The following is a 13964-nucleotide window of genomic DNA, read 5'->3' as shown; positions in this document are numbered from 1 at the left end:
TACCTTCTTTTTGTGGTAGATCGTCTATCAGTTTTGGCATTTCAGCGAATTTGTTCGAAACAATTTCGTTTTCTTTGGTCAGTTTTTTCATATGCTTGTCCTTCATATGATTATCAGAAGATAAATCACTTACTGTTTGCTCTAGTGAACCTCGATTGTAAACTAAGGCATATTTTTTACAAACATAGTTTAGGAATGGCTTTATTTTTGCGCTCTTAAAATACATTTTGTAGACAGGGCCGTCGCCATGGGGGGGGGATGGGGGAGCCTCCCCCTGGTTTTTCGACTTGGGTAAATGTTGGGAAATTTTGGGCCGTGAAGATAGAAAAAAATAATAGTAAAAAATGAATGAAAATTAAAAAAATAAAAATGAGAGAAAAGAAAGGGAGAGGTAAAAAGAAAAGGGAAAGAACCGGAAGAAGGTTGGGATTTCCCAACATGCATAACTTGGAGACCTCGTACTTTGAAATTCTGAGTTGAAAGTTTAATTTCTCCCAAGTAAGAGAGCAGTACATAAATTTTGAAGTGACAATTTTACAAAATTCTCAAAAGTTGTGAAATTTTGGGCCGTGAAAATAGAAAGAATAATAATAGAAAACAATAAGCACAATATTATTCAAGTGTTGTTTCCTTTCATTTGTATTGAATATTCCTATACATGGTGGATATGGTGGAATACCAAGGACCTTGGTCCAAAGTAGAATAATTTCCATTATCATTTTTACAATTACCAAAATTTATTTTTGTTTGTGGCTACCCTAACGGGCATAAGCATTCAGCCAATCTTTGAATAGCTAAGTAAGAGAATCAATATATTATAGTAGTAACTAATCCCTCGGCTTTAATGTTTTCGAAAGTTGGGAAATTGTGCTGGTGAGGTTGGGAAAATTTGGATTCCCTCCCCCCTGGTATTTCTTTTCGCGACGGCCCTGTGTAGGAGCATTGAAGACAAAATATGAATAACCAAGAAGAGTACTGAATTAAAATAACTGCGTAACGCAAGTAAGACATAAGTGGAACCACCTATTAAGAAATGTATTAATAATAATAATAACTGCGTTCACGCGGTACTGCCTATTCCCGGTACTGACGATGCCCAATAGGCTGATGAAACAGCTGTCAACCGGTGGCTCTTAAGTTGGAATCAATATGGGAGTGATCAGAATGGTACTTTGACACCACAATAAAATAATGAAGGTACGCTTATGTCTAACTGGGAAATAATTCCACCAGTATTTTTTATTGTCACACAAAAAGTTATCACCAAGAACTCTAGCTGAGTTTTCGAAGCCAAGGCGATTGTTAGTGTGACTTGTATGTGTTGTTTAATTTTAACGTGTTGACTACCTGCTTAATTTATTTTAATTCAAAATAGCAGATATGGAGAGGTAGGCATTTTTCTTGTAGGCGGAATGCTGTAAACCAAACTGTAAATCAAACTATTCATTTTTCCGGGAATTTTTCCATTTCAATATATGTATATTGATTAACGCTACAGAAGGAAATTATTTTGGAGTCTACAGGGTGGCTCAAAGAAGTATGACATATCAATGTAGAAAACGTTGATTTGTACATTTTTATCTTTTTCCATATAAATGTAGACAAACCTGTTACGTTTGTTTTTATAGATTATTTCTTGATTGGGTATCAATTATTTTTATAAAACTCATGTAGCTCAGAATAAAAACTCACTGTCGTTAATATTACTTTCAGACCTGACGAATGTGAACCCTTCGAAGAGGAAAGGTGAGTGTCAGAAAATGTTCCTTTATATGAATCATACTTCATTGTTTTGAATTATTATCTTACTAACGAAGCCAAATATTCATTCCTCAATTTATTCACTCAAAAATTTATTTGTTCGAATTAAATTCATGCATTTGTTGGACACATTAAAAACGATTGTTCATTTAATTTGTTCAATTTTAGATGGCATTTGATTTTGAATGGTACATGAATAAAGAGCAATTTTAATAAAAAGGACTGATGAAGTAACATGAATTTTGGTTAGGTTAGGTTGTTGATGTTTTTATTATTTCTCATGATATCTGAAAGATATCATGAGATATCAACAGATTTGAAATCTTCTCAAACCGAGCTTCTTCGCGATATTTCATTCACAATTGTTTTAGGATGATGAATGTTGGTTTATGAAGTCTTAATATTTTCCGAAACGTAAGGGAATAATATGTTTTTTATTTTCAGCGGTGACGAATCTCACCTTTGTGAGGATCTTTATTGGTAAGTGTCATAAAAGTTCATTTATATAAAATATACTTCAATGTTTCCAATTCTCATCTTACTAACAAAGTTTAGTGAAAAAGATTTGTTACAAATTATAAAAGTAGGATCGAAAACTAATATGTTACCGCAAAATTAGTGTACAAATATATAGAATATTTTCTATGTACCCCGGTTTCATTCGTTCTGTTCGACTGTTGATTCTTTTGTAAAAGTTTCAGTTTGGATCTAATTACACCTTCTGCATCAAATTTGATTATTAAAAACTGATTAATAGATATTTCAATACTTTTTATTTCATGATTGAGATATTTCAACATGTCATTGTGAAAATGTAATATTTCAATTATTATTATTAATTATGTGTTATTTATATTGTTATTATCTGTCATATTTATGTTATCACGCACAAGTCACTTCTCTGACTTTTGTGGTATTGTCTGTTCAACTAAATTCTCTATCAAATGTATATAATGATATATCTGTGAATAAACATTATTATTATTACATGGATGCGGTTTTCCGTCAAACTCCAAGACATATTGAATGTATCAAACACTTACGCTCGTTAATATTTGTTGTATTTATGTTTTCCCAAGATATCTGAAAATAAACTCACGATCAGTTTTCCTCGAATATTTTTTAAAACGATGACTTTGCAAAACAATTATTACTTTTTCTGTGTACTCTACACATTCGCAATTCCATTTCCTATAAATATCCCTTCAAAACCGACCTTCCTCACATTTTACTTTGTTACTATCCACAACCGTCTTAAGATAATAACTGTTGGGAAATGAACTCTTGATATTTTTTTAAACTTACAGGAATAACACGTAATTTTTTAGTTTCAGTTGGGACTGTGATTTAAGTGAAGAAGTTCACAGGTATGTGTCATAAAGGTTCATTTATTCAAAATATATATACTTCATTGTTTCGAATTATTATCTTACTAACAAAGCCATTTATAAATACATAATATGAAATTCGATTTCTGAAAAGACATGTTACAAATTTCAAAAATCAAAAATCTTGAATGACACAGGGAATCAAGTGACACATAACTTTTAATATTTCAATAATTTGAAACAAACAACGGAAGTCTAAATTAGTAACTTTATTCTATATTTCAGTTAATCACGAATATTAATTTGAATGAATAATATATTTTTATATACACTTGATTCTTTAGTTTTAGTGGAATATTTTTAGTGCTGATAAACATTACTGAAGTCACGAAGCTCAGAAAAAAAACGTAATCCACTTAATATCCGATATTCATATTTTTTGGCTGAGGGTGAATGAAAAGAAGGTGCTGAATCAAAAAAAAGCTTGAATTGGGTTACATCACATTAAACAATAGTTTTAAGTTCAACCATTTCTTCTTCAACATGTGATTTATTTCTGTAAAATTTTTTTTTCGTCTTCAGGAAAATCGAGAAATTTTACAGAATGTATGAAAGAGAAAAGGACAGACGCAGATCAAAAGATTTCAAGAAAAGCAAAAATAAAAAAAAGCACAGGAAAAATAAAAAAAAGCAGAGGAGAAATAAAAAAAAGCAGAGGAAAAATAAAAAAAAAGCAGTGGAAAAATTAAAAAAAGCAGAGGAAAAGGAGGACCCAAATATTGGGTAATTAAACTTTTTTGATTTTCAACTTTGGCGAAAGTACTTTTACTGAAGTAAGTGTCATAAAAGTTCATATATCCAAAATATGAATCATTACATTAAGTTATTGTTTTACTAACTAAGCTATTTATGAGTATAAAGAATCTTGAATGATACGGGAAATTAGGAGACGTACTTTAAAATAATCTGAAAAATTTCAAGAGGGGCTCCAAAAAATTGCAAAAGTTATAAAAATTTAGTAAAAAAGGGGGGTTTGGTTTTTTGCAAGTATCTCGGCAAATATTGAATATATCAAAAATTTGAAAAAAGACCCTTAAAGAGGAGGACATTTCTTAAAGAAAACCAGCGACAGCTGGTTAATGAAAAAACAGATTTTGAAAGAAGCATATATTTCAAGTAGGAATGGATTTTTAGTAATTTTTTTCAGTTTTATTTTCACAACAAAAATGAAGCCTGTCTTGCTCATAATTGATTTTTTTGACTGGAAGGAGTCTTGTATTCAGTTTTTCTACTTTACTTTACTTGATTTACTAAACTCACGAAGCTGAGAACAATAATCTACCTGGTTTTGATATGAATTCAACTCTATGAATCAGTTTTGATTATTTTCTTTCAATTTTTATCATTTTCAGGGTATTTAAGAAAATGTGAATGATTACCTAAGACTGACCGTAGAGAGAAGTATGGAATTTTTTTTCTTTAAATCCAAGAACGATTGATTCCAAAAACGAAAAAAAAATCTTAGTAAGTACAAAAAGTATAGTAACAGTGAAAGAAAATTTACACTCTCATCGCTACAACTGTGATTTTATTGAAAATTTGAAAATATTGATTTTAGTAAAGTGTTATTATTTTAAAGAATATAAGTTATACAAATTGAAAGTAATATTTGAACATTTGGTGATTTCAGCATTTTGGGGTGAAAAAGTAACCAGAAAGTGATAATATACCTACTACATGTTTCAAAATTGATTGTTTCCTACATATCTTTGGAAGATTTCAACATTTTTTTTGTGCAAAGATGGAGAACTAGAAATTTAAAGCCTTTCTTTCCCAATAACAGAAGTATTCTCCCTCAAAATGTTCTATTTATTACACAAACCGATAGTTCGATAGCTGTAAAATTTGTACTTGTGTTTTTGGAAGTTAGAGTCGACTAAGATCATACGGATTAAATGCTAGTAGCACCATCTGTGTGTTAGCCTATGAACTTTTCAGTCCACCTGATACATATAAAAACAGTTATGACAAAATTTGTTCTCTTACATGTTGAATATCTCGGATGAAATGGAACATTGATTCACTGCATTTTTTTTCAGTTGGATCTATGGCGCCCTCTATTTTCTGACCACATTTATCCAGCATACATGATTATTTTATTGTAGCGTATATGATTATTATATGTAGGTTATATGTATATTGTAACGTATATTTTTTGTATGTGTATGTATGCATGTATTTATATAACGTTTATGTTTATTTTATATGTTTAGCTTTTATACATTGTTCATTCCTTTTATGAGTGGTTTATCAATAAACCCATTTTTCAAAATTTTTTGTGTTTTCATTATTGGGCCGGTACTTCTGGGACCACCCATATATGATATACATGTACATCATGTATGGCGGAAATTAACAAAATTCAATTTTGAACCACTGAAACATGAAAAACCAATCAATCAATCGAAATTGTGCTTCAGTTTCTAAGTAAAATAGTTCTTATTAGCAAATAAGCTGTTAGATTCACGAATTTACAAACTATATTCACTGAACATTTTCACATTGTCATTTCAAGCAGTAAAATGATGAAAATAATATGCGTGATTGATGACTTGTTCCCTTCATGCTAATTAATGATGCTAACAGAAGATGATCCACTTTACTGGACACCACCAAGGATGTATCATCAGCGTACATTGTTATGAATGAATCTGTGATGAAGTTATCGATTTCATTTATATAAAGAAGGAATAATATTGGACCTAGCACAGATCCTTGTGGTACACCTATCGTGACGTCGAAGCGCTCAGAATCAAAGGTAGTAGTGGTAGATTCACTATGATATTTCAAGCTAACAAACTGCTGTCAAAGTCCAGTCATAGGCAACACCTCGTATACCATACGAATAAAGCTTTGACATTAGTTGATATTGATTGACACAGTCGAAAGCCCTGCTGAGGTCGCAGAATATCCCAACGGGGCATTCTCCTGATTCCAGAAGCTTTGAAACTGTTTGGTAAATAAAATTATTGCAGTGTTTGTGGATTTGTTTGTGCGAAAACCATGTTGTTTATCTGAGAATATTCGATGTTTTTTTAAGAATTTCAGTTACCTATCTGAATAGGATTCGTATTCATGGGACGATGGTCCCATGCTGACGCATCGTGCTTACAATTTTTCGCTCGTGGGTAATAGGCTTCTTATATCCTACTTGGTACGTAATATATTATTACCGGTTATTTGTAACAATTCTCGCTCAAAGAGACTGATGGTTCCGGAAATCGTTACAGCAGAAATAAAACACAACTCGATATCCATATCACTGCTACCACCCGAAAACTCAAATGAACAAGTGGGGTACAAGGTAATTTGCCAAGTACCAATCTATCAAAGCCTGCGACCACTGCAGTCAGTACCAGCAAAAAGCAGCGTTGACACAAAATAAGCGAGCGCATCAATTTCATCGTGAAAGGTTTCACAACGTCCAGTTCCAAACGATAAGTGCGAATCATTAATGAAAAAAATCGTTCGTACAATTCAAAATGAGGTGCCTCCTCTCAGTTTTCTTTTTAATTTTCATATTTTTCGCAAACATCCAATGCAACATCAAATGGGACGGTGTAGTTAGTGATAGGGCAGAACTTTTTCACGACATTCTTCAAAGTAACATTTTCAACAAATCGAACGTTAGTTTTGTGCCAGTTGTGGGTTTTTCAGGAGTGAGCAAATCGAGCAATAATTTGGAAGTTAAGGAACAATTAAGTGATGACGAGCGAGGAAGAGCGTGCTTGAAAGATATTACGGAATGCATGGAACAAGGTAAGCGCAGAGTTTTCATCATTGTGATTTTTCGATGGAAATTAGGGTCACTTGCCAACTACTCCAGATCCCATTCATCGAACACACGTCGTTGTTATAGTCTGCAGCCTATAGTCTGCACACTCTCACAGACAGCGGCGATGTTTTGGCACCAGACCGTAAAATGGACGAAGCGCGCGGTACTTTGCCCGAACACATCACCCATTTTGATAAAGCTATTTTATTATTTGCAGATTGAATGAATGACAAATACTTTGACAGATGTAGTTTCAACAAGATGGCTGATATCAATTGCCAAAGTTCGGAAATCCCTGCTAGTAGACCTTAGTACTATTCGTATGATAGTTTTGGATATCAGGGCGTGGGAGCTTATTGAAGTAAGGGTCATGAAAAAATTTTGAGATTGTTTAGGTATATACCGAACAGCTCCAAATTGATGCTAAAAATGCCAATCTTCCCCTTTTCAATGAAACATTAATTCTTATTATTGAACCGTGTTAGGAATCACACGTTAAAAGGTAAGACCTCGTTAGTCCTTAGCTCGCACAAGTTTCTCAACTTTTGAGAGTTGTCGTTTGTATGGGAGCGACAGCTGATTAACGGAAAAACAGATTTAAAACAGATTTTAAACAATTATTTCATCACTTTTTTTTCAATAACTGGTGCAACAACACTCAAAAAAGGGCTTTTCCAAAAATTTTTTATTTTTTCTGTCTAAAACTCGGTCTTCTCAAAAGAATATTCCTAATGTTGACTTTTCTTCATTCTCAAATAATAATTCGACACAGATATTGGGGAATTCAAAGCTTCAAATCAATTTGTATGAAGGACACGTATGATTTTTTTCTAGATTCCACGTTGTAACTAGTAAATCTGAATTTGAAATTTTCTGGTACTATCGACAATGAACGATTCTAGTTACAGCTTGTCAAATGCAAGAAAAGCTTTCAAAACTTTGATATGGTCCCATCGACTAATTGCGCATTCATTAGAAGACGGTGAGAGTGACAGAGATAGAGAGAGAGAAAGGAAAACAATTCTCAAGTCTCTTTCCAAATTCGACAGGCTGTATGTAGTTTATTAAAAAATCAATGAATCAATACCTACGTAAAAGTACACTTCAATTACTCAACAGATAACTTCATTTACACGGCAATTCACATTTACAGTTAATACAATAAATTGATACAGAAATATATACATCAAAATATAAGAAAACAGAATAAAGAAACCTGATTATTTACATGATGAAATATCATGAAGGACTATTTGGAGAATGAATAGCAACTGGTTAGTATAGAGGAATACAACTCAGATATCATATATTTTAAATCAGGGGTACCTCAAGGATCCATACTCGACCCTTTATTGTTCTCTATATATAAATCCGACTCTTCACACTTGTAAGGTGCCTTTATACGCGAATATGGCAGATAATGCTTGTAACATTAACAATGGAGATATAATGAATGTGGTCACCACATGGAGCTGAGATGGAGATCTTCGTAAATCATTCAAGCGAGTAATGATTAATTCTCAAGAGTAGAATACTATACTTTTTCTACGATTTATATCAGGAATATTTCAAAATACGATTCATTTGTGAAGTGTAATCCTGAAGAAATTAATATCATTAAAATTCATAACAAATGCTCAATTCAAATACAAATCTCATTTCCTACTTCAATTAACTTCCTTTAATATCATTCTGATGAGGTATGATGCAGCGACAGTTTCTGAAATTTTATAAAATAATACTTTCGTCGGTAAAAATGTCTATTTTGTCTATTCTCGAACTATCAGTCCACCCTTTCGTAACTGTGTCGTGAGTGTCATACGAAGTTTCATCTAGATAAAAAATTTGCCGTTGTTCTTGTTTATATTCGCAATTCCACTATTCTTCTGCTTTCCATAATTGCTGACGTTATGGCTGGAAGTATTCAATTTCTTCCTTATAATTTCAATTGTAGGAATCTTATTCCTTTTGTAACAGTCATATATTGTTTTTAATGATTTCATTAGATGAACATCTAAGGGTTTTGGTAATTTCCGTATCACATCGCGTCTTGCGTTCATGAAGTTTTTTTTGGGCTATTTTGGGCTATTATAGTCCCTGTGGCCTCGAAAAGCTATTCCCTGTCGCCCACAAAAAATTACCGTTTCTATTATGGGTTTTAACCTCTCCGCATTATCTTTCGCCTGATTGGCTTTGCCTACATCTAAAGATCTATCTATGGGATTAATCTTCCCTTCTATTACTGTTTTCAAATTGTTGAGAACGATCATGGCGTGTTTGTGGTATTGTAAATGAGAATGTGACTCAAATTTTTTAACAGCTTTTTTCCAATTTTGGAATCCTTCTTGGACAAGCTGGCCTATTTTCTTAGGAGGGGCTACAGCCCCTTAAGCCCCCCGTGGGTGTGCGCCTGACGCATTCTATTGACGTTTGTAAAAGTGTATAAATATTCCTTCCACTCAGTACTTCTATTATGTATATAGGACTCCTTTTATCATTATTTTTATACATTAACATACAAATCGTATATTGAAAAGAGGTCAGCACGCCTAGTAACTTATGAAAATTTCAAAACTTATCTTGAAAAAAACTAACATTCATATTTTCCATATCGGGTGGCATTTCTGGGTCATTCTATTATGCAAAATCAGCATACGATGAATGTAGAATCATATAATCATATCAGTCCAACCTAATTCTTTGAGGAAGTAATTTATGCATTGTCGATAACGATGCAAATTAAAGGTAATCAATTCAAAACTACCCTTGAATGGATGTATATGAGAAGTGGAAACGCATTTTTTTGAAGAGGGCATCAATACATTTCTAGCGGTGAAAGCGACACTTTAACAGATTTCGTGACATCAGATGCAGAAAAGAATTCTAAATGAAATATTTAAAAAATATTCAGACAAAATGTATTTCTGAAGTAATGCCTCCTCTAATTTCACAAGTTATTACTTCATTCAATTGTATCTTTTATAGCAAAACACTTTATTAGGATATGAACTGGATTGAACACATATTCCAATTCTTTTCCAAAAGATATCATTACCAAATTTGACCTTTAAAGTAGCGGCATGTTTAAATATTCGGTAATTATATTTCGAGACGGTGAAAGCAAGTGAAAATCAAGTGTGTTCTTTCACATCTACAAAATAACCTTGGATCAAGGTCTTTCATGAGATCCTTCATTGAAGGTTTATCTTCGAGTCATAATATGAGTGTGATTTTCAATTCATCATATCTTGTTATCTACAATTCATGAAGAAAAGGTAATTTTTTGGGTTTCAAAAGGATCATAAAGAATTGGAAGCAGTTGAAATGTTCATCAGTGGAGCTGGGCTGAACCACGAATGTATTGCTGGCAAAGAAGCAAAGAATACAGTGTTAAACGCATAAACAATTATAGGCTATATATTTTCTGTAAAAAAACTCTGCTGAAAACGAAAATAAAAGGATCATAGACATAACTACAGTTACTTCCAAATGAAAGCATATGACTGGATTTATTTCATTTTAGAAGTATATTTTTTGACCACATGCGTTTTTTAGTTTAACATCAAACTTAAGAAGTTCGCAGAGTTTAATTCAATTCAAATAAACTGAAGTTGGCGAGTACAGAGCTAACGTCAAACAGTAGGGAAACAATAAACGTAACAGTAGCTCAACTGATGGAAAAAATACCTTTGATGGGGAGAACAATCAGGTTCTTCTTCTTGTCTGTTTTTTGGTATCTGCTTCCTTAGATAGGCGCAGTATACCAAATGAGAATCAGTTGTTGCAAAGAGTTATTGAAGGGGTGGGATATCCAAGAAATGTAATTATTAAAACAAAGGGAAACATCTAAACTAGATCAATTATACTGACAAACATCATCGCCTTTTAGTCCCAGAGATAATTAACGATACGAATCAGTTGTCAATCTCAAATCGGGCGTTGAATATAAGCAAACAAGTGAACCATCTACATCATCAACCTGATAGGCATAGTGAACCAGTGCTGGAACTGGGTTCATCTTGTACCAAGTATATATGAGGTTTGCTCAAAAAATAAGGTAGATTGGTCAGAGAATTTGCATCAAACTTCGTGTAAAAATGGAATTGTGTACCCGAAAACATTTAAAATGTTGACAGTGACATATGGTGATTGTACTCTCAGTCAGAAAAATGTTTACAAGAGGGTCGAGAAGATGAAAATTTTGAGAAAGTAAAGAAAATTGTTGGGGAGAAGTTGTTGAGGATGTTGGCATTTCGTTTAGTTCATATCGTGCTATTTTTTCGTATTTGTTGGGCATGGAGCGTGTGACCAAGACTGAAAAATCATGCCAAGTTTGATCAAAGTTCAAGGTTTTGCTCCGAATATTCCGAAGGACGAAATGTAATGGTACAGGAGTGAACACCATGGATATCGAGAAGAGACGAGGTCGATAACAGTTTTGTTCTATGCACAATCCAGTCAGATGAATTCTGAATGTTGCTCGTTGTAATTGATTGTGTTTCAAACGTATCCCAAAAACACTTTATTGTGAGATTTTCACTAAATTGTTTTACAAAAACGCAACACGTGTTTCGCCATACAATGGCTTCATCTGGCGTGTCTTTCAACTAATTCTACACATTCAATACTAAATATATATATATATATATAGTTTATGGAGTACCTGAAATCAAAGTACCTGTAAACGAAGTACCTGAATTTTAAGTAGCTGATATTTTACCTGAGTTTCTAACGAATTAAATTACCTGCACTTATGTTCCATTTTCACATTTGAAAAAATATATTCAGTAACGGAGAGTTATTGAGTTCTAATTGATCATTCAGAAAATGACCCGAATTCCTGAATCTATTGATTTCTAAAGATTCTAGATGATTAAGTTTCAAACTCTTCTCTTCTAAATGTAACACCTCGTACTCATGATTGAACTCATGTCCTTCTGCTAAAAGATGGTTTGCAAATGTGGAATTGGTCTTTCTCTTTACAAAACTACTCCTATATTCTTTAATTCGTTGGAAAAATGTTCTTCCTGTTTGACCAATATACAGTTTTGGACAAGAGCCACAAGTCAGCTTATATACTCCTGATCTATCCGACACCAAAGTTTTGTCCTTATTGTTTTTAATAAATTTTCTTAGGTTATTATTCGTTCTATAAGCTACGTTTACGCATTCTTTCTTCAAAAAACGGGCAATATTCCTGTTTGGTTCCCCCACATATGTCAATGTCTTATAAGTAACGTTATCGCATCTTGAATATGGGTAGACCAGATCCATGGCTTGCTTTTGTCGTTTTTTGGAAAGAATGGAGCTTACAATATCTACCTTATAACCGTTATTAATCACGATTTGTTTGATCAAATTCAGCTCTTTCTGGAAATCCCTATCAGACAGTGGAATATTCAATAATCTGTGAAGCATACTATTGAATGCAGCAAATTTATGCTGGTACGGTGTGTGGAGGAATTAAGTATGATAATGTCAGTGTACGATGGTTTGTGGAAAATTGCAAACTCATGTTTATTGTTATTTTTCGTAATGGTTAAGTCCAGGTAATTTATTGAATTATTTACCTCCCTCTCAGTGGTGAATTTTATTGACGGGTGGATGGAATTGGCATATTCAATGAACTTGCCTAATTGATTGTATTTCAATGAATAACTGATAATTGAAACGTTTTGTCACTAGACTTAACAGTTCATCTAGAAATCCATAATCCCATAAATAATCAATTTTATAAACATTTCAGTCACATATAAAGTAGATCAAAGATTTCGCAGCAGTAGCATAGAAAGAAATATATTGGTTACATCATAACGAAATGAATTCAATGTCATTTGTACCTACAATCTAGTTGTTTCCTCAATAGATACGAACCTTGTTTTGTTGTATAATGAGAAAAACTAATGTAACGGTAGAGTTTAAATTAAAATATCTACCTTCTCTTGTGATTACTAATCGAAAATAATATAAAAAACAATCAAACGAAGGCGGAATTTGAATGGGAAGCTTGATGTTTGATTTGACCTACATATGTAATTTTTCTTTTCAATATTACGTCTTTGTGAAATGAATCGATTCGTGACTTATGACTTATGCTGGCAAAGGAAATGCATTTGTATCATACATCACATGAAAATTTCAAGATGAACTCTTATGATGTTCTTGGTTGTGATTCCTAAATGTTCTGCCGGTGTGACCAATGTATACCTTAAGACAAGTTCCACAATATAATTTATATGGGTAGTCATGACTTCTCGAATTTGAATGTTTTGTCTTTGTTATTTTTGACTAACTTTCCCAAAGTATTACCTGTTCTATATGCAATTTCCAGTGTTTTCGAATGATTCAGCTATGAACCTTTATTCTCTGTGTGTAAAATTTCGAAATCTCCGTTAAAGATATGATTTTTTTCTAAAGGATGATTTGGATATGTTGAACTTGATTTCTCATTTACATATGATGTTGCTGGGTGTGATTTCTGAATGTTCTGCCGGTTTGACCAATGTATACCTGAGGACTTATAGGATTTATATAGATACTCATGATTTCTCAAATTTGATCGTTTTGACTTTGTTTTTTGACAAACTTTTCCAACGTATTACCTGTTCTATAAGCAATGTCAATATTTGGTTCATTCAAAAATGAAGCCACTTTATCTGTTGTTTGTCCATAATATGTTAAAGCTCAATAATTTTGATTATCTAGCTTATCAATAGGAATACGTCCAGATGTCAGGATCAAGAAATGTTTGGTAAGTTTATGTTCTAAATCAATTAATTCACCTAAAAATATTTACAATATTCTTTTTGTGCTGCTTCTGCTATTATTTAAATTCTCTAGAAGTGTATTTTTGCGGAGAAATACATTCAGGAATGATCATAGTTTGATGGCAATTTGCTATTTCATTTGGAAATGAAATAAATTACAAAATAACTGTCGATTCCAAGACTTTTGATGTTGTGTGTATTTCAGAGCCATTTAAAATTTGAGGAATATCAGCCTTTCATTGGCAGTCGTATAATCTAACATCGATAGCAAAG

The 13964-nt window shown here is 32.7% G+C and overlaps 2 protein-coding genes across 4 annotated transcripts in view; both read left to right on the top strand.

The window, feature by feature from the left end:
* Positions 1-1245: 1245 nt before the first annotated feature.
* Positions 1246-5250, top strand: LOC111506837 (uncharacterized). 3 transcript variants are annotated; one of them, XM_074174722.1, is made up of 7 exons: positions 1246-1388; positions 1714-1746; positions 2206-2241; positions 3090-3128; positions 3672-3922; positions 4502-4613; positions 5189-5250. In XM_074174722.1, exons 1-5 carry the CDS (start codon positions 1381-1383, stop codon positions 3874-3876), a joined length of 321 nt encoding a protein of 106 aa, XP_074030823.1. In that variant the 5' UTR covers positions 1246-1380; the 3' UTR covers positions 3877-3922; positions 4502-4613; positions 5189-5250. The 3 variants fall into 3 exon arrangements, with proteins under 3 accessions (XP_074030823.1, XP_074030824.1, XP_074030822.1); XM_074174721.1 differs by having other exon boundaries at positions 1247-1388; positions 3672-3872; XM_074174723.1 differs by lacking the exon at positions 3090-3128 and having other exon boundaries at positions 3672-3872.
* Positions 5251-6467: 1217 nt separating this feature from the next.
* LOC111505700 (nose resistant to fluoxetine protein 6) overlaps positions 6468-13964 on the top strand; it is a 44010-nt gene continuing 36513 nt past the window's right edge. Inside the window, 1 exon segment of the mRNA XM_074174719.1 lies at positions 6468-6908. Coding sequence (XP_074030820.1) covers positions 6632-6908 — 277 coding nt within the window. The 5' untranslated portion in view covers positions 6468-6631.

The sequence above is a fragment of the Leptinotarsa decemlineata genome, unplaced genomic scaffold (assembly GCF_025532065.1).
Source record: "Leptinotarsa decemlineata unplaced genomic scaffold, Ldec_3_MD MMD2_tig00000882_RagTag_RagTag, whole genome shotgun sequence".
NCBI classification, from domain to species: domain Eukaryota; kingdom Metazoa; phylum Arthropoda; class Insecta; order Coleoptera; family Chrysomelidae; genus Leptinotarsa; species Leptinotarsa decemlineata.
Note: the sequence above shows the minus strand (reverse complement) of the source record. Positions and strands in the feature narration are given on the sequence as shown.